Below are 26,125 nucleotides of genomic sequence, written 5' to 3' on the forward strand. Positions count from 1 at the left end.
GAGAATAGAAAGGGAGAGGATTTCTGTTCTGTTTTGTGGGCCGTCAGCATGAAATCGTATGCTCCGCCCAAGCAGGGCTTTGCATTTTACATTCTAGTTTGCATCCCCGTTCCAGACAATTCCAGGGCTTTTGAATCATGCCTCAGCTTTCTTGGCCGATCCAAAACCCAACACTCAGCCTTCCAAAACCCGAAAACGGAGGCGCTAGGAACAAGGCTGAGAGACGCACAGGTCCCGCCCCGGCCCCGCCCTCTGTGGGTTCTAAAGGGCAAGGTCTCTCCGCCTGGCGCCTCGCGCCCCGCCCCCCGCCCAAGCCCCGCCCACCTCCTCGCGGGTCCCGCCCAGGCCTGGCTTCTGTCCTGCGCGCGCAGATTCGCGCAGACCAGGAAGCGGATCGCGTGGAGTGACGGTTCCACCGCGGCGCGTGAGTTTCGCCATGTCTTGTATTAACTCTGCGTTTCCCAGATCCCCAGCGCTTCTGTACCTGGGACTTGGGATCCCCAAAAACCTGGAAATTCTCAGCCGTCTTCCTTCACCCAGAGCAAATTGAGACATCCCCGTGAGAGGCCGGGGGTCGCTTCCCTTTGGGTTTAAGGTCGCCCTGAGGCTGGTCCCTTCCCGGGTCTTTCTGCTATAGGGCAATGTATACACTTTCTATCGCGTAGTTTTCCAGCTCTCAAACTTTTTCTGACTCCTCCCGCCCCGCGCTTTTTAAAGTCCTCACCCGAAAGGTGGATTCTCGCCCTCGTAGGCCCCTGGAGCGCAGCGCCGCTGCCCCAGTCCCGGGAAGGCCGCGTCCTCTGCCTGGTCCTAGGAGCCTGCAGACCCCACCCTTGTCTTAACGCGCCCACGCCCCTTCACCTCCCTCCTTGTGCCGGGCCCTGCAGTTTCCCAGGTGTCACCTCCACAGTCACCGCTTCCCCGGAGCCCTCGTTGGGGAGGTGCCCGGGATCTATCCTGTGACACGGGGTGTTCTTGCCTGCCCAGCTCCAGCCCCTGGAAAATGTGCTCCCCCCGGGATGCAGGCGTCTTACTCCAAACCCTCCTGTGATTGTGTGGGCCAACGGGATCAGGAGACAGAGAGCAGTAGAAAACCTGAGACAGAGAAAAGAAGAATGAAAAAGACCCATAACAACTGGCAAAGTAGAGGATGGGTGAGGGATTTGCCAAGAGACAGCAAAAGTGAAAAGAAAGCGATAAGAAAGCAGGAGGAGAAAAGCAACTGGAGAAATGTAGAGAAAAGCTAGATGTACAGAGAGATGAAGGACACAAGGTAGGGAGAGGGGCAGCAAAGAGGAAGGCTCATCAGAGTGAGGGAGAGGAGGAGGCATTTGGAGCCGGGGCAGACAGAGCAGAGTGGTGCTGGTGGCAAGGAGAACAGAGGGAGAACCACAGCAGGGAGGACACCTGGGGATCTAGGCTGCCAGAGAGTAGGGGGACAAGGGGGTGTAACAGGGAAGAGAGAATTTAATGGGGAGAGCAGAGGAGGCTTAGAGATGGTGTTGCACCGGCTCAGTGGATTTACATCTAAAAAGCTGAGCATTTCAACAAAGACAGAGTGGGAGTTTTTTGCTTTCAGAAGCTGAATAAAACCAGTTAATCATATAATGATAGTCACATAATCTATAGCATAGCGTAACTTGTGTTCTTCCATAGCTGGTGGCCTTGTAGCTGCATTGAAAGGAAAACAACAACAGCTAAATACACACATTTGTCTTTTTTTTTTTTTTCTTCACTCTTGTTCTGGGAAGGGTGGGAAGGTGGGGGGCTGTCTGGAGCCCGTTCCTTTGGCTTCGACTTCTCAAACAGAGTTATCTTGTAACTGTCCTTGAAGTGAGCTTGCTAGGCAGAGGAAAACTGGTTCTTCTTTTCTTTTTAACCCTTGCCCATTACTTTTCTTGGAGTGAAATAATGTATATTATTTTTTAAATTTCTGCCTCAGTTTCCTCCCTTAGATACTTTTTATAAACAAGATTTTTTTTTTTTTTTTTTGAGACGGAGTCTCACTGTGTCGCCCAGGCTGGAGTGCAGTGGCGCGATCTCGGCTCACTGCAAGCTCCGCCTCCCGGGTTCCAGCCATTCTCCCGCCTCAGCCTCCGAGTAGCTGGGACTACAGGCGCCCGCCACCGCGCCCGGCTAGTTTTTTGTATTTTTAGTAGAGACGGGGTTTCACCGTGTTAGCCAGGAGGGTCTCGATCTCCTGACCTCGTGATCCGCCCGCCTCGGCCTCCCAAAGTGCTGGGATTACAGGCTTGAGCCACCGCGCCCGGCCACTATAAACAAGATTTTAATAGAAAGCATCACTGTTACTGGATTCTTCATGAAAGAGCAGGTTTTCTTCTTTAGGCACAGGCTGATGCTCACACAGAGCTATTAGCTGAGCGGTAGTCTGCCTGGTTACAATTGCTTCTGTAGTTGATTGAATGTTCTTAACAAGGAGAGGTAAGAGGCAAGGGAGCATTAAACAAATTCTTAGTATGGCTAGAACTACTTTTATTAAGGTTTTGAACCTACTGAAGGAGGAAAACCAGCTTCTAAAGAGGGACTCAGGAGTCTACTTTGTCTCAATCTGGACTGGAACATGGGCTAATTTTTTCATTCTGGCAGTTATTTCTATAATAGCCTTCCTATTGTCTTGGATTTCTAGGCAGCAATTGGTTAGATTAAATTTTCTACATACTCCTTCCTGGGCTAGGAGGTAGTCTAAAGCTAATCTATTTTAGTAGATGTCATTTCTCATTTTCATGGCTTGCTGGGCCAGTAAGTTGAATGCATTTGCTGTTTCATTAGTGATGATTTCAAGTACTGCTTGCAATTTTGTGATGTGATTAAGTGTGTAAATTGGGGTGCGGTAGCTTTATGACTTATATTATGCCCAGGTAGCTGGCCTAGAGTACTGAATTAGTCTTTCGGGGGCCAGTCTGTGTCTTTCTAATCTTCTGTTTTTATGTCTTTTCTTTTTTTTTTTTTTTTTTTTTTTGAGACGGAGTCTCGCTCTGCCGCCCAGACTGGAGTGCAGTGGCCGGATCTCAGCTCACTGCAAGCTCCGCCTCCCGGGTTCCCGCCATTCTCCTGCCTCAGCCTCCGGAGTAGCTGGGACTACAGGCGCCCGCCACGCCCGGCTAGATTTTTGTATTTTTTAGTAAAGACGGGGTTTCACCGTGTTAGCCAGGATGGTCTCAATCTCCTGACCTCGTGATCCGCCCGTCTCGGCCTCCCAAAGTGCTGGGATTACAGGCTTAAGCCACCGCGCCCGGCCTTTATGTCTTTTCTTAACATCTATATCCCTTTTGTGTTTTTCTTTAATTTTATTGTAGGCTGGGCGCGGTGGCTCAAGCCTATAATCCCAGCACTTTGGGAAGCCGAGATGGGCGGATCACAAGGTCAGGAGATCAAGACCATCTTGGCTAACACGGTGAAACCCCGTCTCTACTAAAAAATACAAAAATCTAGCTGGGCGAGGTGGCGGACGCCTGTAGTCCCAGCTACTCGGGAGGCTGAGGTAGGAGAATGGCGTAAACCCGGAGGCGGAGCTTGCAGTGAGCCGAGATCCCGCTACCGCACTCCAGCCTGGGTGACAGAGCGAGACTCTGTCTCAAAAAAAAAAAAAAATTTATTGTAGACAGGATACCTTCAAGTTTCTCCCTGTTGCAGTGGGAGTGAGAAAAAATATGGTCTAATTGTTTCAAGTGCACAAGCCCTTGTCCACTTTCCTGGCAGCTGGCGGTAGCACACGGCCCACAGATCTAATAGAGACCGGAGGGGGCTTGCCAGCTATTTGGAGCTTCAAGCTGATACTAGGTGTGGTTTAGGGAAGAGAAACGGGAGAATGGATTTGGATGAGGTGATCTGGAGTCATCTTTGCCTTGCCACGAAGTTTTCTTTAGTGTTTTATTATAGTATTGCTGTCTTAAACAAATGAATTCTTCTACTGAGTCCGTAAAAGCTTTTCCTTAGCAAGCAACACAGTATCTCCTGATCATGGAAGTTTTTAAGAGCGAGGCGCTTGAACATGTCAGCATCGGTTTCGGGGGAAGAGTCAGTTAGAGTTAAATTATCTTGTGACATTAACACTTTTGCTTCTTAAGGCCACTGGTCTCCTATGTTAGTCCTTCTACAAACATAACATGAGAAAATGCTTAAGCTGCTGGCAGTGTTTTCAGTTACCTGAGCATACAGGTTTTGAGCTAAAGGAGGAGGCTCTGGTAACTTCTGGTCTACGTGCTTATGGAATGATTTAAAGACTCGGAATTGTTGCTGGTCCGGGTTCCTTTTTGATAACGTATCGGTAGGTTGCTGGGTAGGTGTGTGGAGACATGTGTGGGGTAACCCACAGTCCACGTCGGTAAGTCTGGCTTTAGAATGGTGCAGTTTACAGGACAACAGGTTTTTGTTTGACAATCTGGTTTTGCCGGCATTTCGGTAAGCATAACTGGCCTTTTTTGTGTGCTGGGGTGCCGTGATATGTAATACTCACCATCTTTTTCTGGGTCCCAGGGGTACAAGGTGGCACGCATAGGTATTTGCAGTCATTTCTATAGTATCTTTGTACAGGTAGGTTACCACAGATGGGTGAGTCTAGGTCTGCTGCTGGACAAGCATCAAAATATGAGATATAGGCCCTCGGTAAAAGGGAGGGACCTTGGTTTGGTTTAAGAGGGGACTTTCTTTTGACCTTGCACGAATATTAAACTCTTCACCAGGTGAAAACTTTGGGTTATAACATACATAAGGTTGGTTATTTCCAGGGTCACAAATTGAGTAGGTGGGCTGATTTTAAGTACAAGTTCTTCAGTGAGTCCTTATACACTCCTAACAAGTATGGAACAATAGAGTCTTAGTTATGCTGTTCCCTGAGCAGGTAGTATGTGTGCAGTGGGGACACCTTTCTATAGGTGCTTCTTCTAACATGGTTAAGGGGGGTAACAACAGCAAAACAATGGACAGCATATTCATATCCAGCAAGGTCAGAAGAGGACCTTGCCTGAGGGAGGAGGTTGGTCAGAACAGAACAGTAGGGAAAAGGTTAGTATTACAAGGAAAACTACTAGTCTTAAGATTACTAACTACATTTACTTGCTTGACATGTCCTCAAGCTTCAGCTGTGCATAGTCTAGTCAGCTTCCGGTATGTGGCTAGAGCAGGGCTTGCTGTTTCTTCAAGCTTCGGCCATGTGTAGACTGGTCAGCCTCAGAAAGTGACCAGAGCAGGGCTGTCGTCCTCAGCAGCAGCTTGGCCTCATCTCAGGACCAGCCGAGTTGGATGATCTGGGTCTTGCTGGCTGGTCCACTTGTCCTGAGCTGCTGGTTTCAGCTGACTGTGGTGGATCTAAGGTGGATCTGTCCACTCCCACTGCTGTTTAACTTACAAGAATTGTGCATGCTGGGTATGCAGTGGTAACATTAGACTCAGTATTAGAGGCTCAGCCTCTGCCTACTGGAACACCAGTTAATTACTGTTTTGGGACAGGGCCTGGCTGTATTGCCAAGGATGGAGTGCAGTGGCATGATCTCCTCTAACTGCAGCCTCGACCTGCTGGGCTCCAGCGATCCTCCTACCTTGGCCTCCCGAGTAGCTGGGACCACAGCTGTGAGCCACCAATCCCAGCTAGTTTTTCTTTTTGTTTTGTTTTGTTTTGTTTTTTGTGGAAATGGGGTTTCACTTTGTTTCCTAGGCCAGTCTCAAAAATCCTGGGCTCAAAGGATCTTTCTGCGTAGGCCCCTCAAAGTACTAGGATTACAGGGATGAGCCACTGCACCTGGCCTACATAGTACTTTTTAAAAGGGACTTGAAAACATGGTGGCTCACACCAGTAATCCTAGCACTTTGGGAGACTGAGGTGAGTGGGTCACCTAACGTCAGGAGTTCGAGACCAGCCTGGCCAACGTGGTGAAACCCGGTCTCTACTAAAAATATGAAAGTTGGCCAGGTGTGGTGGTGTGCACCTGTAGTCACAGCTACTCAGGAGGCTGAGGCACGAGAATTTCACGAACCTGGGAGGCAGAGGTTGCAGTGAGCCAAAATTGTGCCACTGCACTGCAGCCTGGGTGGCAGAGTGAGTCTCCATCTCACAAAAACAAACAAAAAGTAAAATAAAAAACAAAAGCGACATCAAAAGTACTTGTGTTCTCATGTGTAATACGTTTACTTTATTTTCTTTCTGTTTCCTCTTCATTTCTTTCTTTCTTTTTTTTTCCCAATTTGAGTTTGAGATAAATCTTAGTTTTGTTTTTGTTTTTGTTTTTTGTTTTTTGTTTTTGGCAGAATCTCACTCAGTCACCCAGGCTGGAGTGCAGTGGCATATCTCAGCTCACTGCAACCTCCGCCTCCTGGGTTCAAGCAATTCTTTAGCCTCAACCTCCCAAGTAGGCGGGACTACAGGCATGCACCAACATGCCCAGCTAATTTTTGTACTTTTAGTAGAGATGGGGTTTCACCATGTTGGCCAGGCTGGCCTTGAACTCCTGACCTCAGGTGATCCACTCACTTCAGCCTCCCAAAATGCTGGGATTACAGGCATGAGCAACCACGCCCGGCTGAGATAAATCTTAGTTTTCAGAATTTCTTCGTTAATACATAAGCACTTCTGAAAGATGCCTTTGTCACATCCGATAATCAGCTGACATCATTTTTTTCTGTAAGTGTATGTTTTCCAGTTATTTTCCTGTTGACCCCAGAATTTGTTAGAGTTTTTTAAAAACAATTTCAAAATAGTTTCTTTTTGAAATCAGTTGCGTCCAGTTCAGATCGAGGTCTGCATGCTTTCCAGTCTTTATTATTTGTTGAAAACCTTTGGAACCTAATACAGAAGTTCGATTGTGTCCGTGTGTACCTGGTAATGATGTCAGTGACCTTTTATCTTAACATCAAAATGGAGTTCAATCAGTTAGTCTGTTTTTCAGTTTTCTTTCCTTCTGTCATTTGTTAAAATCTTGAGCTGTAAGCTATTAAGTGTATGTTTCCCTCAAGGCCCTCTGGTCCATTCTGGACTGATGTTGAAAGATGGGCTGGATTGGCATGAAACTCTGTTCCGAAAGCTCCCGTGTATTCTTTTTTTTTTTTTCTGAGATGCAGTTTCGCTCTTGTCACCCAGACTGGAGTGCAATGGCGCGATCTCAGCTCACTGCAACCTCTGCCTCTGAGTTCAAGCTATTATCCTGCCTCCGCCTCCCGGGTAGATGGGATTACAGGTGCCTGCCTCCACGGCCGGCTAATTTGTTGTATTTTTAGTAGAGATGGGTTTCACCATGTTGGCAAGGCTAGTTTCAAACTCCAGACCTCAGGGGATCCACCCACCTCGATCTCCCAAAGTGCTGGGATTGCAGGCGTGATCCATTGTGCCTGGTCACCCATGTATTCTTGTTGGAAAAAATTTGCTTATGTCTTACTTCTACAGCTGACCTTCTTTTCACTGTTTTCAAGTGAAAAGCTGTGTGTTCGCAATTCTGCATTTTATAACTGTAAGTGTGATTTTCTTGTAAGGAAGAATTAAATGTTGGGAATCAGTGGCATCAGAACCTTGTAAAGAAGTTTCTTTAGCCCAGGCATGTGAAAGATGCTTCTCTAACTTTCAAGGATAGGGGTGATAAAGACCAACCCTCCCATTAGCCCTTCCAGGCCCCATGTAAGAATTCAGGCACACCTCACTCATCTCAGACCTTCTCAGGGTAACTTAGTGGAAATATCTCTTTCTCTGAGCCCTAGTGAGCCTCCCTGCAACTTGGAGATGAGGGGCTGGACCAGAAAAGCTCAACCCGAGTGACCCTGGCCCCTGAAATGATTGGAAAAATAGAGTGTGTGTCTGGGTGTGGCTTTTCTTCTGGGAGACGGGAGTGTCTGGTTGTAATTAGAATTTTAAATAGGATGCAGTACCCTAAAAATGAAAAAAAAAAAAAAAGGCAGAAGAATGGAAGAAACTGGTGTAGACTCAGACAGAGACCATCTTCGGGGCCTTTCTCTGTATTAGGATATCACAGCAAAATCTAAAGCAGTCATGTCAGTCCCTGGCAGGGAACCCTCCACCGGCTTCCCGTGTTCCCCAGGACAAAAGCCCAACTCCTCACTGTGGCTCCACAGCCCTGTGTCCAGGGCCCCTGCCAGTGTCCAGCCTCCTCCTGGGAGCTTGCCCTCATCTCCTGACTCCCTCTGCCCCAGTCACTTTTGCTTTTCTTTTTTCCCAAATGTCAAAACCCTTCCTGTCTCTGGTCACTATCCCTGCTCTTACCCTAGGTCCCTAAATGATCACAGCACTGTCCCTTTCCTCTTCGTTCAGGTCTAGGCTCAGAGCTGTCTCCCATGCCCTCCCACCCCCATCTGAAGTTCCCTCTGCCCATCAGGCTCTGTCATGTTACTCAGGTTTTATTATTTCTGCATCAATCATATCAGAAATGCTTTTTTTTTCTGGACAGAATCTCGCTCCATCGCCCAGGCTGTGAGTGCAGTCTCATGATCTTGGCTCACTGTGACCTCTGTCTCCGGGGTTCAAGTGATTCTTATGCCTCACCCTCACAAGTAGCTGAGATTGCAGGTGTGTGCCACCATACCCAGCTAATTATTGTATTTTTATTTTTATTTTGAGTCTCAATCTGTCACCCAGGCTGGAGTGCAGTGGCATGATCTTGGCTCACTGCAACCACCACCTCCCGGGTTCAAGTGATTCTCCTGCCTCAGCCTCCTAAGTAGCTGGGATTATAGACACCCACCAAGCCCAGTTACTTTTTATATTTTTAATAGAGACAAGGTTTCACCATGTTGGCCAGGCTGGTCTGGAACTCCTGACGTCAAGTAATTAACCTACCTTGGCCTTCCAGAGTGCTAGTTTTAGAAGCACGAGCCACTGCACCTGGCCCAATTTTTTTATTTTTAGTAAAGACAGAGCTTCACTATGTTGGCCAGGCTGATCTCAAACTCCTGAGCTCAAGTGATCCTCCCACCTCAGCCTCTTAAGTAGCTGGGACCAAAGACACACAGATGTGTGCCATCATGCCTGGCTAAGTTTTTGTATTTTTGGTAGAGATGGGGTTTCACCATGTTGCCCAGGCCGGTCTCAAACTCCTGAGCTCAAGGGATCTACCCACCTTAGCCTCCTACAGTGCTGAGATGACAGGCATGAGTCAACTCACCCAGCGCCTGCATGGGGTTTGGTCAGGTCTGGGTCTGTGCCCTGAAGGGGAGCTCATTCCAGCCCAGCTCCCCACTGCTGCAGTGCGTGTGTGGGGGCTTCTCAGGAGGGGAGCGGGAGTTTTCCTGTAGGAGTTTATTGTCCCTGGTGCGGTGGGCAGCAGAGGGGACCGTATTTCCTCAGGGTGAGGTGTCCTTTATATGTGTGGTTGTGTTACAGGGATGGGGATGTGTTGATTCTGAGCAATAAACAACAAATTTCTAACATTCAGGATTGACTTCTAAACACTCTCAGTCCGTGAGGAAGAAACCCGGAAGAGGAAGAGGAAAGCAGAGGAGTCAGGGATGGCTCCTCCTCAGGTGAGATGATATTCTCGGTGGATTGTTCTGTCTCTTTCCTTTCAGAAACGCTGGGCCTTGGAGTTGGGAATCTTCTCTGAGTCTGAAGCGTCCTGCCTGACAGGTTTGCTGACACTCACCCATGCCTTCCCTCAGTCCCTCTCATCTCGCTTAGATTCCATCTCTCATGACCCAGTGACATGAACTTGGGAAGAGGCGGCACTGGGCATGGTCCTGGGAAGGGCTCACACCAGACATGGATGGAGATGGGGTGAGGGTCCCGTGGTGTCAGTGCTGTTGGGCAGCAGGGATTGTTCAGGGGCCACATCTGGATGCACTGTCAGGTCTCTGTGGACCAGGATCAGAGCAACTGCCAATGGAAGTCATGTATTCATGTGCACAAAGTACGTGGTAAATTCGAGAAAAGGAGCCCAGTATGAGGAAATGTTTTCTGCCTGATTTTATACTACATTTTTAGGTAATTGAGTGCATTACTGTGTTTCTGACTCCAAAAATCTTACTAATTAGAGAGTGCCGAATCCTAACCACTAGACCACCAGGGAAGCCACTAATCTTACTAATTAGAATGGAAAGTTTATACACAGACATGAATGATAGAAGACATTTTATTCCGTCATTATTTTAAGAATATGAAATTGGCCAGGTGCGGTGGCTCATGCAGGTAATCCCAGTACTTAGGGAGGCCGAAATGGGTGGATCACGAGGTCAAGAGTTCAAGACCAGCCTGGCCAAGATGGTGAAACCCTGTCTCTCCTAAAACTACAAAAATTAGCCAGGCACGGTAGCATGTGCCTGTAATCCCAACTACTTGGGAGGCTAAGGGAGAAGAAGTGCTTAAACCCGGGAGATGCAGATTGCAGTAAGCTGAGCTCATGCTACTGTGCTCCAGCCTGGGTAACAGAGCGAGACTCTGTCTCAAAAAAAAAAAAAAACAAATTAGCCAGGCGTTTGTGGCGTGCATCTGTAACCCCAGCTACGCAGGAGGCTGAGGCAGGAGAATCAGTTGAATCTGAGAGGCAGAAGTTGCAGTGAGCTGAGATTGTACCACTGTACTCCAGCCTGGGTGACAGAGCAAGACTCCATCTCAAAAAAAATAAATTTATATGTATGCTTTTACTTTAGGTTTGGGGCACATGTGAACGTTTGTTACACAGGTAAACTAGTGTCATCAGGGTTTGTTGTACAGATTATTTCATCACTCTGGTATTAAGCCCCATACCCAATAGTTATTTTTTATTTATTTTTTTGAGATTAAGTTTTGCTCTTGTTGCCCAGGCTAGAGTATAATGGCGTGATCTCAGCTCACTGCAACCTCCGCCTCCCCGGTTCAAGTGATTCTCCTGCATCAGCCTCCTGAGTAGCTGAAATTATGGGTGACCGCCACCACATGTGGTTAATTTTTGTATTTTTAGTAGAGACAGGGTTTCACCATGTGGGCCAGGCTGGTCTTGAACTCCTGACCTCATGTGATCCACCTGCCTCGGCCTCCCAAAGTGCTGAGATTACAGGTGTCAGCCTCCGTGCCCGGCCCCCAATAGTTATTTTTTCTGCTTGTCTCCTTCCTCCCACCCTCCACCCTCAAGTAGACCCCAGTGTCTGCTGTTTTCTTCTTTGTGTTCCAGGAAATATTCTACTCTGACTTTCGGTCCTACTGGTTGTGAAAATTTACATGTTCTCTCGTTAGTAAACATGACTAGCTTGCTCTTTGCCATCTGCATTGGAAATTGACTGAATGACATGTGGGTCCTTTGCGATTTTTCCCATAAAAAGAGTGCCATAGTGGCAGCCTCTGCGCACACCTGCATTCCTGCAGATCTCTGACGATTCCTGCAGGTCAGGCAGGTGAAAGGTGATTGCTTCCTCTAGGATGTGGCATTTCCTGTTTTCTTAGATATGACAAGATTCCCCCCCGCCCCCAACTGCCAAAGTGTCCTTTTCCAGCAAGATGGGATTCTTCTTCAGGTCAAAAAAACTTGCTACTTTTTATATTTTTAAAAACTTTATATATATACACACCCACACACACAATATACACACACACATATACATATACATACATATACACACACACAAATGTATATATTTTGAACAACTTTTACAGTTTGAAAATCTGGGGAAAATGACAACCCTTTGTAATAACATGTAGTTTTTTGTGAGTCTGTGTAGGTTTCATTATTTTGTTAACATATATATATATGTATAAAATGGATTTTCATACTCTGAGTAATCTAGTTTTCATGTATTTTATTTTATTTTGCGACTGGGTCTCACTGTGTTGCCCAGGCTGGAGCACAGTGGCACGATCTTAGCTCACTAAGCTTCACCCTCAGGCTCAAGCCATCCTCCTACTTCAGGCTCCCAAGTAGCTGGAACCACCAGTGCCTGCCACCATGCCCGGCTAATTTTTTTTTTTTTGAGATGGAGTTTCTGTTGCCCAGGCTGGAGTGCAGTGGCACGATTTTGGATCACTGCAACCTCTGCCTCCCAGGATGAAGCAATTCTGCTGCGTCAGCCTCTCACATAGCTGGGATAACAGGCATGTGCCACCATGCCTGACTGAACTTTAGTTTCTGATCTTTCACTATGGACGCTGTCATCTCTGAAGACATCACTCATACTCTGTCTCATCTAGATACTGAATGTCACTTGGTGTGTCAATAAAAGTTTCTGGGCCGGGCACGGTGGATCACACCTGTAATTCCAGCACTTTGAGAGTCTGCAGCAGGCGGATCACAAGGTCAGGAGTTTGAGGCCAATATGGTGAAACCCCATTTCTACTAAAAATACAAAAATTTACTGGTCATGGTGGTGCACACCTGTAATTTCAGTTACTTAGGAGGCTAAGGCAGGAGAATCGCTTGATCCTGGGAGGTGGAGGTTGCAGTGCACCAAGAACATGCCACTGCACTCCAGCCTGGGCAACTCAGTGAGACTCCACCTCAAAAAAAAAAAGGTATAATAAAACACAATTGGGAAGACAAAACGTGGTGGAAAATCCCTCACTCACATTTGTCAGAACATTCACTGCAACTAAATCTACGCTTTTCCCTCTCTCCTCTTCTCATTTTCTGTAAAGATAAGAACTCCTCCCATAACCATTTGCTTAAAATGTGTTTTCATTTCAGGGTCTATTGACATTCAGGGATGTGGCCATAGAATTCTCTCAGGAGGAGTGGAAGTGCCTGGACCCTGCTCAGAGGACTCTATACAGAGACGTGATGCTGGAGAATTATAGGAACCTGGTCTCCCTGGGTGAGGATAACTTCCCTCCTGGGGATGTGCCCTTGCGTATCTTTGCATTTTCTCTTTTTTTTTTTTTCTTTTTTTAGATATAGTGTCTCTCTCTGTCCCCCAGGGTGGAGTGCAATGGTGTGATCAGGGCTCGCTGCAATCTTGAATTCCTGGGTGCAAGTGATTGTCCCACCCCAGCCTCCCCCAGTAGCTGGTACAGATGCATGCCGCCATGCCGGGCTACTTTTTTAGTTTTTTTTTTTTAGAGACAGATTCTTCGTGTGTTGTTGAAGTTGGTCTTGATCTCCTGAGCTCAGGACATCCTCCTTGGTCTTCCAAGTAGCTGGGCTTACAGGCCCCAATCCCCATACCTAACTATTGGCTTTTATTTTTAAAATTTTTGCATATGTGTGTCTTTACAGCTAATATGAGTTTTCTGTGGACAACATGTAATTGGTTACTGTTGATTCAGCCAGTCTTTACCTTCTGAGTGCAGAGTTAAATGTTTACATTTGAAGTATTACTGATGGAAAAGACCTTACTGTTATGTTTTTGTTACATATTATCTGTATTTCTTGTAGGTTTTTTTTTTCTTCTTCATTTCTCATTTCCTACTTTTTGTGTTTAATTGCTTTTTTGTGTAGACATGCTTTGACTCCCTTCTTAGTTACTTTTTTTTTTTTTTATGATGGAGTCTCACTCTGTTGTCCAGGCTACAGTGCAGTGGTGTGATCTTGGCTCACCACAGCCAGCTACGCCTCTCGGGCTCAAATGATTCTTGTGCCCCAGGGGCTCAAGTCTGTAATCCCAGCACTTTGGGAGGCCGAGGCAGGCAAATCACCTGAGGTCAGGAGTTCAAAACCAGCCTGGCTAACATAGCGAAACTTTGTCTCTGCTGAAAGTACAAAAATTAGTTGGGCATGGTGGCAAACAGCTGTTATCTCAAGTACTCAAGAGGCTGAGGCAGGACAATCACTTGAACCCGGGAGGTGGAGGTTGTAGTGAGCCAAGATTGCCCCACTACACTCCAGTCTGGGTGACAAAGTGAGACTCTGGGCTGAGGCGGGAGAATCTCGAGGCAGGAGAATCCTGCCACTACACTCCAGGCTGAGTGACAGAGCGTGACTCAGTCTCAAAAACAAACAAAAAACAAAATAGCTTAAACTGGGAGGCTTCAGACACAGAAATTTATTTCTCATGAATTTGGAAAATGGGAAATCCAAGAGCAAGATGACAACCAGATTGGTTCCTGGTGAGAGCCTTCTTCATCGTTTAGTCCAGCCGTCTTCCTGCTGTGTCCTGACATGGTGGAAAGAGGAACAGGCAGTGAGCTCTTTAATGTCTCTTTTTATAAAAGCACGAGTCCTATTCACGAGTAGTCAACACCCATGACCAGATTCTCTCAAAGGCCCTGTCTGCAGGAACATCGTATTGGAGAATAAGAACTCTGAACATGGCTTTTGGCCAATAAGAACATTCAGACCAGGGAGCCTGCATCATATTGTTTGTTTTTATTGTGCAATTTGTTTTATACAATGTTTTCTGTGATCTCAGTTTATAAGTTCTCCCAGTACACATTCTATGTTTTATATTTTATGCACAGTGAACTAGGTAACTAGGGAAATGCATATATATAGAATTACTGTATTGCCTATTCCATAAATGTAGTTGTGACGTCATAATTGCATCCTCCGACACTGTTAGTCAATTTTTTTTTTTTGAGACTAAGTCGCTCAGGCTGGAGTGCAATGGCTCGATCTCGGCTCACTACAACCTCTGCCTCCCAGGTTCAAACGATTCTCTGGCTTCAGCCTTTCAAGTAGCTGGGATTACAGGTGCCCACCACCATGGCCAGCTAATGTTTTTGTATTTTTAGTAGAGTTGGGGTTTCACCACATTGGCCAGGCTACTCTTGAACTCGGGCCTCATGATCCACCCGCCTCTAAAAGTGCTGGGATTACAGGCATCTGCCACCGCTACAGGCCGTTAGTCACTTCTTATTCCTTATAATGCTGTGTATTTTTTTGACCTCATAAATCAGAAGATAGTGATCTTAACAGGTATTTCAGTTCATATATTGTGTGCTGGTGGTAAGTAGAAGTTGTAGCTTTTTTCTTAACAGGGAATTGTTTAGAATTCTGCAGGTTGTATAAATGTACCTATTATTTGTTTGCTAGTTTTATGGGTTATAATATTTTACTAATTTTCATGATTGTACATACGGCTTTTTGGTATGTGGTATGCAATATAACTGACATGAGTCCACTAGTTAATGTTACAAAGCGCCACCAGGCGCTGTGGCTTATGCCTGCAATCCCAGGACTTTTGAGAGGTTGAGGCAGGTGGAGCACTTCAGGTCAAAAGTTCGAGGCCAGCCTGGCCAACATGTTGAAACCTTATCTCTAGTAAAAACTCAAAAATTAGCCAAGCATGGTGATGTGTGCCTGTAATCCCAGGTACTCAGGAGGCTGAGGCAGGAAAATGGCTTGAACCCAAAAGGCGGAGGTTGCCGTGAGCCAAGATTGGGCCATTGCACTCCAGCCTGTTGCAACAGAGCGAGACTACACCTCAAAAATATAAAAATACTAAAAATACTAAATTTTTTTTCTTAATGTCACAACTTGCTTTTTCTGCATGGATATAGGTAATTTTATGATAGTTATTCAGAAAAACGTTGTATTAACTTTTTTTCTTTTTTTTTTTTTTTTGAGATGGAGCCTCACTTTGTCGCCCAGGCTGAAGTACAGTGGTGCAATCTCAGCTCACTGCAACCTCTACCTCTTGGGTTCAAAGGATTCTTGTGCCTCAGCCTCCCGAGCAGCTGAGACTACAGCTGTGGGCCACCACGCCTGGCTAAATTTTGTAATCTTTTCTTATCTTCTCAGTGCTATGATTGTTTGAGAATACAGAATTTCCATTGATTTTGATTATTCTTACATGAGCTTGTTGTGGATTATTTATGAATATAGTATATTGTGTGGTCCTTTAGCTTTTATTTGTATACAGTAAATATGCTGTAAATATGAAGAATATGTACTTTTCATTGATGTGACAGTGATATGTTTGTTGCAAACTGTTAGACACTTTAGGGTCACAGTGGAAAAATACTCCTTACTTTAGGCTTACACATGTTTGTGCCCTGTCAGTGTTTTGTTATGATATTGGAAATACACTTCCGTAAAAATAATTTCAAGCACATATAATGACCTTTATTTATTAAAGAATCTTACGCTTTTGTGTTCCGAAAATTTGAAGATCTTGTTTGGGAAGTTTAAAACAAGTATTTTTGTGTGTCATATTTACACATTTCAGTATGATTTACCGTCTGTACTTAATTGGAAACCTATTGGTGTTTATATTTTGTAGATATCTCTTCCAAATGCACGATGAAAGATTTCTCATCAACAGCGCAAGGCAATACAGAAGTGATCCACACAAGGACATTGGAAAGACATCACATTGGAGAGTTTTGCTTCCAGGAAATTTATAAAGATATTCATAACTTTGAGTTTCAGTGGCAAGAAGATGAAAGAACTGTCCATGAAGCACCCATGACAAAAATCAAAAAGTTGACAGGTAGTACAGACCGATACGATCAAAGGCATGCTGGAAACAAGCCTATTAAAGATCAGCTTGGATCAATCTTTCATTTGCATCTGCCTGAACTGCACATATTTCAGACGGAAGAGAAAATTGATAATCAAGTTGAGAAGTCTATCAACGATGCTTCCTCAGTTTCAACAGCCCAACGAATTTCTCGTAGGCCCCAAACTCATGTATCTAGTAACTATGGGAATAATTTCCAGAATTCTTCATTACTCACACAGAAACAGGAAGTACACATGAGGGAAAAATCTTTCCAATGTAATGACAGTGGCAAAGCCTTTAATTATAGCTCACTCTTAAGGAAACATCAGATAATCCATTTAGGAGAGAAACAATATAAATGTGATGTATGTGGCAAAGTCTTTAATAGGAAGCAATATCTTGCATGCCATCGTAGATGTCACACTGGTGAGAAACCTTACAAGTGTAATGAGTGTGGCAAGACTTTCAGTCAGACGTCATCCCTTACATGCCATCATAGACTTCATACTGGAGAGAAACCTTACAAATGTGAAGAATGTGACACAGCTTTCCATTTCAAATCAAACCTTGAAAGACATAGGAGAATTCATACTGGAGAGAAACCGTACAAGTGTAATGAGTGTGAGAAGACCTTTAGTCGGATGTCATCCCTCACATGCCATCGTAGACTTCATACTGGAGAGAAACCTTACAAGTGTAATGAGTGTGGCAAGACCTTTAGTCAGGAGTTAACCCTTACATGCCATCGTAGACTTCATACTGGAGAGAAACCTTACAAATGTGAAGCATGTGACAAAACTTACAGTTTCAAATCAAACCTTGAAAGACATCGGAAAATTCATACTGGAGAGAAACCTTACAAGTGTAATGATTGTGGCGAGACCTTCAGTCATATGTCATCCATTGTATACCATCGTAGACTTCATAGTGGAGAGAAACCTTACAAATGTGAAGATTGTGATGAAACTTTCACTTTCAAATCAAACCTTGAAAGACATAGGAGAATTCACACCGGAGAGAAACCATACAAGTGTAAGGAGTGTGGCAAGACCTTCAGTCAGATGTCATCCCTTACACGCCATCATAGACTTCATACTGGAGAGAAACCTTACAAGTGTAATGAATGTGGCAAGACCTTCAGTCAGGAGTTATCCCTTACATGCCATCGTAGACTTCATACTGGAGAGAAACCTTACAAGTGTAAAGAGTGTGGCAAAGCCTTTTGTGGGCAGTCAGCACTTATTTACCATCAAGCAATCCATGGTCTAGGGAAACTTTACAAATGTAACGATTGTCACCAAGTCTTCAGTAAGTCTACAACCATTGCAAATCATTGGAGAATCCATAATGAAGAGAGATCTTACAAGTGTAATAAATGTGGCAAATTTTTCAGACATCATTCATACCTTGCAGTTCATGGGCGAACTCATACTAGAGAGAAACCTTACAAATGTGAAGAATGTGATGAAGCTTTCAGATTCAAATCAAACCTTGAAAGTCATAGGAGAATTCATACTGGAGAGAAATCATACAAGTGTAACGAATGTGGCAAGGTTTTTAATAAAAAAGGAAACCTTACACGTCATCATAGACTTCATACTGGAGAGAAACCTTACAAGTGTAATGAATGTGGCAAGAAGTTTAGTCGAAATTCAGCTCTTGTAATTCATAAGACAGTTCATACTGGAGAGAAACGTTACAAGTGTAATGAGTGTGGCAAGACGTTTGGTCGAAATTCAGTCCTTGTAATTCATAAGGCAATTCATACTGGAGAGAAACCTTACAAGTGTAATGAGTGTGGCAAGACCTTCTGTCAAAATGCAGCCCTTGTAATTCATAAGGCAGTTCATACTGGAGAGAAACCTTACAAGTGTAATGAGTGTGGCAAGGCTTTTAATCGAAAAGCAAACCTAGCACGTCATCATAGGCTTCATACTGGAGAGAAACCTTACAAGTGTAATAAATGTGGCAAGGTTTTTAATCAACAAGCACACCTTGCACGTCATCATAGAATTCATACTGGAGAGAAACCTTACAAGTGTAATGAATGTGGCAAGGTTTTTAATCAGAAAGCAAAGCTTGCACGTCATCATAGAATTCATACTGGAGAGAAACCTTAGAAATGTGAAGCATGTGATGAAGTTTACAGTCGCAAATCAAGCCTCAAAAGACAGGAGAATTCATACTGGAGAGAAACCATACAAATGTAAGAGTTTGTGACAAGGCTTTCAGGCATGATTCACACCTGGCACAACATACTAGAATTCACACTGGAGAGAAACAAGTGTAATGAGTGTGGCAAAGCCTTTAGTGGGCAGTCAACATTTATTCCTCATCAGGCAATCCATGGTACAGGGAAACTTTACTAATGTAATGATTGTCAGTAACATTACAACCTTCAGTAACGCTACAACCATTGCAAATCACTGGAGAATCCATAATGGAGATCTCACGTGTAATAATTGCGGGAAATTTTTCAGACATCATTCATACCTTGCAGTTCATTGGCAAACTCATGTTGGAGAGAAACCTTACAAATGTCGTGATTGTGCCAAGGTCTTCAGTCAAGCTTCATCCTATGCAAAACAGGAGAATTCGTACAGGAGAGAAACCTCACAAGTGTGATGATTGTGGCAAAGCCCTTACTTCACGTTCACACCTCATTAGACATCAGAGAATGCATACTGGACAGAAGTCTTAAAAATGTCATGAGTGTAGCAAGATCTTCAGTCTGATTTCACTCCTTGTAGAATATCAGAAAATTCATTTTGAGGTAATTGTTCCAAGTGCAATGAATATAGTAAACCATCAAGCATTAATTGACATTAAAGTGTTTATGTAAGGCCGGGCACGGTGGCTCAAGCCTGTAATCCCAGCACTTTGGGAGGCCGAGACGGGCGGATCACGAGGTCAGGAGATCGAGACCATCCTGGCTAACACGGTGAAACCCCGTCTCTACTAAAAAATACAAAAAACTAGCAGGGCTAGGTGGCGGGTGCCTGTAGTCCCAGCTACTCGGGAGGCTGAGGCGAGAGAATGGCGTAAACCCGGGAGGCGGAGCTTGCAGTGAGCTGAGATCCGGCCACTGCACTCCAGCCTGGGCGACAGAGCGAGACTCCGTCTCAAAATAAATAAATAAATAAATAAATAAAAATAAAAAAATAAAGTGTTTATGTTAAGAGGATTGGGCCGGGCGCGGTGGCTCACGCCTGTAATCCCAGCAGTTTGGTAGGCCAAGGCGGATATATCACTTGAGGCCAGGAGTTTGAGATCAGCCTGACCAACAGACAGGAGCCATTTTCCCAGCCTGTTTTTTGTTTCTTTAACAAAAACTGATAGGGATTTTTCTGGGTATTGTGGTGAATCTAAATCACATTGGGTTATATAATTATTTAACAATATTACTTTTTCCAAACCAGCAATATGGGTTATATGTATATGTATGTTTTTAATCATTTTGATCTGTGTTTTTAGATTGCAAAGTACAGATTTCTCACCTTTTTACAGTTATTCCTATTTAAGTTCTCTAGCAAATGGAAGTGTTTATAATTTTGTTTTAAAATTGTTCATTGTTAATGTATGGAAATTCAACTAATTTTTGCTGCTGATATTGTATTGTGCAGATACATTGCATGTGTTTGTTAGCTCCAGTAGTATTTTGATTGACTCTTTGTGATTTTCTACACAGAAGATCGTGTCATCTACAAACAAATATAATTTTACTTATTTCTGATTTGGATGAGTTTTATTTCTTTTGCTACTTAATTGCTCTGGCTAGGACAACCAGTATCTATTGAATAGAAGGGGTGAGCGCATTCTTGCATCATATGAGATCCTACAGGAAAGCATTCCATTTTCCCAGCTTGGTTATTTATTCGTTGGTCATTTCATGGATGGTCTTTCTATTGTTGGGGTAAATTTCCTTCTCTATCTATTTTGTATAGGATTTCTATGATTATTAGATTTTGAATTTTGTGAAATGCTTTTTTTCCCATCTATTGAGATGATGTGGTTTTCATCTTTCGTTCTGTTCAAGTGGTATATCTCATTGATTTGCTTGAATATGTTGAACCATCCTTGCATCCCAGAAATAAGTGGCACTTGAATATCTACAATCCTTTTTATATCCTCTTGAATACAGTTTTCTAGTACAAGAGGTCTTCAAGAATTTAATGGAAAAATATGTAGTATGTGTATTATGAGAAAATTGTACATAAATTTCACAGTTTTTGCACCAAAATAAACTGGTACAAATCTGTTATAACATGTCAGAATAGGCTCTAGTTTAAGGTACTCAGAAGGATAAGACATGAGTTTGAAAAGAGACTCTGTCAAAGCAATATAAATCCTGCTGAAATTGAAACAAGAAGAAACATCAAATTTACAATTTACAATGAGACCAGACGCAGTGGCTCAGTCCTGTAATCCCAGCACTTTCAGAGGCCGAGACAGATGGGTCATGTGAGCCCAGGTGTCAAGACTAGCCTGGGAAACATGGTGAAACATCCTTCTTTACAAAAAATGCAAACATTAGCTGGGAATGGTGGCACATGTCTGCAGTATTTTTAGTAGAGATGGGGTTTCACCATTTTGGCCAGGCTGGTCTTGACCTCCTGACCTCGTCACCCACCTGCCTCAGCCTCCCAAAGTGCGGGGATTACAGGAGTGAGCCACTGCGCCCACCCCATATCAGTTTTACAAAAAAAAAAAAAAATAATCTTGTTTGTGCCACAATGAAGAGAACTGACACCTAACAGCAGAAACAGTATTCAGGAGTTCAAGAACAGGCTGGTTAACGTGGTGAAACCCCGTCTCTACTAAAAATACAAAAATTACCTGGGTATGGTGGTGGACGCCTGTAATCCCAGTTACTCAGGAGGCTGAGGCTGGAGAATCGCTTGAACCCCAGGGGCGGATGTTGCAGTGAGCTGAGGTGGCACCATTGCACTGCAGCCTGGGCTACAAGAGCAAAACTTTGCCTCAAAAAAATAAAAAAGTCAAGCCCCTTCTCTTCCTCTCTCCTCTCGTGGTGTGTGTACGTGACTCTGCTTCTTGCCAGGTCTTCTCACAAGACGTTCAGGATTAAGCGATTCCTGGCCAAGAAACAAAAGCAAAGTCGGTCCATTCCCCAGTGGACTCAGATGAAAACTGGTAAGAAAATCAGGTACAACTCCGACAGGAGACATCGGAGAAGAACCAAGCTGGGTCTATAAGGAAGTGCACATGAGATGGCACACATATTTATGCCGTCTGAGCATCACAATCATGTTACTATATCAAGCTGAAGATGTCAGCACTGTCTGGAGAGTTGTGTGTGTTTTATGGGGAATATATTTTTTTCTCTCTGAATCTGTTATGAACGTGTTAGTTGGATGGGTTCAGTAATAAATATGTGAGACTTTTCATTTCAAAAAACAAAGTCAAATGATGTCATTCCATAGAGTACCTTAATTTCTGTATTGCTTTCTTCTTCTTTTTCTTCTTCTTTTTTTTTTTTTTTTGAGATCGGGACTCCACTGGTTTCAGTGGATCACACCTGTGGTCCTGGCACTTTGGGAGGCTGAGGTGGGAGGATTGCTTGAGACCAGGAATCTCCTGGGAATCTTCTCATCTCCCCTAACCCAGTTTATGACAGACATTTGGATTTTACTGTTATGGAAAAATCTATATAAAACAGTATCAGTGTGTTAAAGCATTTTGTCTGTCACAAGCTTGTGAAAGGAAAATAAAAATTACTAAGCCAGAGAGACAAGTCAAGCTGGGAACTGCGTCAGACAAACCTGCCTTCCATTTTTTTCTTAAATGAGATAGCTAGAAGGATTTTTAAAAAGCTACATAGAGGCTGCGCACAGTGTCTCATGCCTCTAATCCCAGCACTTTGGGAGGCTGAGGTGGGCGGTTCACTTGAGGTCAGGAGTTTGACACCAGCCTGGCCACCATGGCAAAACCCCATCTCTACAAAAAATACAAAATTATCCGGGCATGGTGGTGCGCGCCTGTAGTCCCAGTTACCCAGGAGGCTGAGGCAGGACAATCGCTTCAACCCGAGAGGAGGAGGTTGCAGTGACCTGAGACGGTACCACTGCACTCCAGCCTGTGCAACACAGCAAGACTCCATCTCCAAATAAAAATAAATAAATAAATAAATGTGCCCAGACGCAGTGGCTCATGCCTGTAATCCCAGCAATATGGGAGGCCGAGGGGGGTGGATCACAAGGTCAGGAGATTGAGACCATCCTGACCAACATTGTGAAACCCGTTCTCTACTAAAAATACAAAAATTAGCTGGGCGTAGTGGCATGTACCTATAATACCAGCTACTTGGGAGGCTGATGCCGGAGAATCGCTTAAACCAAGGAGTCGGAGGTTGCGGTGAGCCGAGATTCTGCCACTGTACTCCAGCCTGGTGACAGAGTGAGAATCCATCTCAAAAAAAAAAAGTAAATAAATGTAATCTTAATCTCCAAATCTGCCACTTCAATTTATCAAATGCACAAGATTCCATGCCTTACAGATTTAATTTTCTGTATATGTTCTATATTAACACCATTTACACACCTCACAGCAACATTTTATGCATTAATTGATGACTATATGAACTGAAAATAGTGGTAATTTCATTTCTACCCACTCTCTTTTACAATACTCTAGTGTTTCACATTATATCGTTAGGACATGATATCAGACTGTTCCTGTGGTAGGTACCATCGTACTTTCTTTCTTGGCATAAAAGGAAGTGAGTCTCTCCGTGGCTGTCCTCATATGGGGTCAATCTTTTAAATCTAATTTAGTCATGAGGCAGATTCCTGTAATTTTATACTCCAATCAGTGGATCTACATTTTATCAAGGTCTTTAAAGATTTATTCATAATTGCTATCAGTCTATGGGGCAATATTTTACACATCAATGGAAACTGGTCAAAACCAAAATTATAAAATCTCACCTGTGTAAAAGATAAAGACAAGGTATTAAATAAAAATTAAATATGTATCTTCATTACTGGAAGAATTCCACTAACTAGCTTTGACAGTAGAGCATGGTGGTTAATGCACTCTGAAATCAGCCCAGACAAGATCAGTCCCCATTCCACCCCAAACACGGTCTGAATTTACACAAATCATGTCATCTCTCTGTGCTTGAGTCCTCTTGGTCTTTATAATGGTGGTGCCTGGCTCATAGATGATGAAGACTAAGGAGGTGAATACATGTCTGTTCTTCATAGCAAAGAGCAATTCATTGCAAATACACTTAAAATGGGACACATCCAAATATGGCAAACTCTTCATAATAGGAACTTTATGAAGTATTTCTATGTATTTTTTGAGACAGGGTGTCACTTTGTCACCCAGGCTGGTGGGCAGTGGCACGATCTCGGCTCACTGCAGCCTCAATCTCCTGGGCTCAAGGGATCCCCCCACCTCAGCCCCCACCAAGTACTAGTTACCTTTTAAATGTTGCTCATGCGTCACGTTCCCTGCAGGATCCTGTGTCTCTGAAGATAAGTAGCAGCCTGTGGGAAATGACAGAACGGCTGCTGGGATGGGGCAATGGGAATGATGTTCTTATCGCAGACTGTACTTGGAATCCTGGGGAATTTCTCTCGTATTTACCATTATCTGTTCTTTTACATCACTGGGTGCAGGTTAAGGTCCACAGGTTTGATTATCAGACACCTAATTGTAGCCAACACCTTATTCCTCCTCCCTAGAGGAGTCCCACAGACAATGGCAGCTTTTGGGTTTAGACATTTCCTGAATGATTCTGGATGTAAACTTCCTTTGTGTGTCCACCGAGCGGGTGGGGGAGTGTCCATTGGCAGCACCTGCCTCCTGAGTGTCTTCCAGGCCATCACCATCAGCCTCCAGAGCTCAGGTGGGCAAAGTTTAAAGGGAACGCCCCCAAGCACACTGGCTCCTGTGTATTCCTCAGCTGGCTCCCCCACGTGCTGGTGAATAGCATTGTTCTCATGCATGTGACTGGCAAGCGGCCTAGCAAACATACCACAAAGACCAAAGATCTGGGACACTGTTCTGCTGCTCATCACCAGGACACCAGAGAGTCGCGGCACGCGGCACTGCTGTCCTTCCTGATGTGATCTGTCTGGGGCTCGCGCTCTGGGCAGCAGCTCCATCGTTTGCATTCTGCACAGGCACAAGCAGCGTCTCCCCCACATCCTCCCCTGAGTCCAGAGCTACCAAAACCATCCTCCTTGTGAGCGCCTTTGTGTCCTTTTACACTCTGTCCTTCACCTTTCAAGTTTGTTTGGGTCTTTTGAATAATCCCAGTCAGTTGGTGGTGAACATCTCTGCAATGATCAATGCAGCTTTCCCAAATGTCAGCCCCTTTATTCCCATGAGTGGAGGCTCCAGTGTATCCAAGCTTTGCTCTGCTTGGCTGAGTAACACAAAACGCCCTAATCTTTTCAGAAACATGTGAATTGTACATGTTTGTACAATGTTTATGTTTCTTCATTGATATCTATAGACCCATAAACACGGTTGTGAAATGAGGCTTGTTAGTGTTGTGCTGGCCAGCAGGGGTCACTGTTTCCTTCTTTAACTCCTGATCCCTCCCTCCAGCCACACCACACTGGAGTAGCTCTGTGGAAAAAGTGGAAGCAGCTTAGAGGTTTTTGGGAGGAAGACACTGAAACTCCTTTTTTCTTTCTTTCTTTTTTTTTAATTTGAGATGGGAATCTCATTCTGTCGGCCAGGCTGGAGTGCAATGGTACCATCTTGGTTCAGTGCAACCTCCCCATCTTAGGCTCCAGCAATCCTCCCATCTCAGCCTCCAAAGTAGCTGGGACTACAGGTGTGCCTCACCACCATGGGCTTTTTTTTTTTTTTTTTTTTTTTTGTATTTTGTATTTTGTAGAGACAAGGTTTTGCCATGTTTCCCAGGCTGGTCTTGAACTCCTGGGCTCAAGTGATCAGCCTACTTGGGTCTCCCAAAGTGCTGGGATTACAGATGTGAGCCACTGAGCCTGGCCTAAAACTCTTTTACTCCTGTTGCATGCAAGGATTTAAGTCACCAACTTACGTGGTTTCCGGGAAGAAGGGTCAGTAGGTGCAGGAGTGGGTGAAGGTGCTAAGGATGGTGGGGTGAAGTGTGGCTGCAAACAGGGAGAAAGACACAAGCTTCTGACCCTGAACAGTCACCAAATGCTGGATGCTGCAATGCTAAGATTTTAAGGATTTAATCATCAGGTTCTTTTTTTTTTTTTTTTTTTTTGAGATGGAGTCTTGCTCTATCACCCAGGCTGAAGTGTAGTGGTGCGATATTGGCTCACTGCAGCCTCCATCTGCTGGGTTCAAGTGATTCTCCTGCCTCAGCCTCCCAAGTAACTGGGACTACAGGAATGCACCACCATGCCCAGCTAATTTTTGTGTTTTTAGTAGAAATGGGGTTTCAGCATGTTGGCCAGGCTGGTCTCAAACTCCTGATCCCAGGTGATCTGTCCACCTTGGCCTCCCAAGTTCTAAAATTATAGGCATAAGCCACATGCCCAGTCTCCCTCTATTTTTTTATTGATCAGCTCTCTTGTTGTTTTACCCATTACTGAAGTGGGATGCTGAAATCTCCTAGCATTACAATGGAGTATCTTGGTGAGGGGAGTGCAGCAAAGGGCAACAGGGTGATGGTGGGGAGGAGGTCAGCAGGGAAACATGTGAGCAAAGGAACCTGTATCATGAATAAGTTCAAGGAAAGGTACTGTGCCCAGATGTGCACATATGCTAGATTTATGTTTCACTTTACACAAGTATCTTAGTGTAGCAAATTGTAACAGCAGTATTGCTGCCAGCATGTCTCACCTCCAGCCACAGG

At 44.4% G+C, this 26,125-nt stretch overlaps 1 protein-coding gene and 1 pseudogene across 4 annotated transcripts; both read left to right on the forward strand.

Moving 5' to 3' along the window:
* The first annotated feature begins 384 nt into the window (after positions 1–384).
* Positions 385–18,455, forward strand: LOC117093608 (zinc finger protein 845-like). Of its 4 annotated transcripts, XM_033228957.1 has the most exons (5): positions 8,475–8,527; positions 9,393–9,480; positions 12,606–12,732; positions 16,078–17,824; positions 18,245–18,455. In XM_033228957.1, the coding sequence occupies exons 2-5, from the start codon at positions 9,466–9,468 to the stop codon at positions 18,417–18,419; spliced, it is 2,064 nt and encodes a 687-aa protein (XP_033084848.1). In that variant the 5' UTR covers positions 8,475–8,527; positions 9,393–9,465; the 3' UTR covers positions 18,420–18,455. The 4 variants fall into 4 exon arrangements, with proteins under 4 accessions (XP_033084844.1, XP_033084848.1, XP_033084843.1 ...); XM_033228953.1 differs by lacking the exon at positions 8,475–8,527 and adding an exon at positions 385–424 and having other exon boundaries at positions 15,423–18,455; XM_033228952.1 differs by having other exon boundaries at positions 16,078–18,455.
* A 48-nt stretch (positions 18,456–18,503) lies between these two features.
* Positions 18,504–20,032, forward strand: LOC117093640 (annotated as a pseudogene).
* Positions 20,033–26,125: the final 6,093 nt, after the last annotated feature.

The sequence above is a fragment of the Trachypithecus francoisi genome, unplaced genomic scaffold, assembly GCF_009764315.1.
Source record: "Trachypithecus francoisi isolate TF-2019V2 unplaced genomic scaffold, Tfra_2.0 Lachesis_group12, whole genome shotgun sequence".
In the NCBI taxonomy this organism is placed as follows: domain Eukaryota; kingdom Metazoa; phylum Chordata; class Mammalia; order Primates; family Cercopithecidae; genus Trachypithecus; species Trachypithecus francoisi.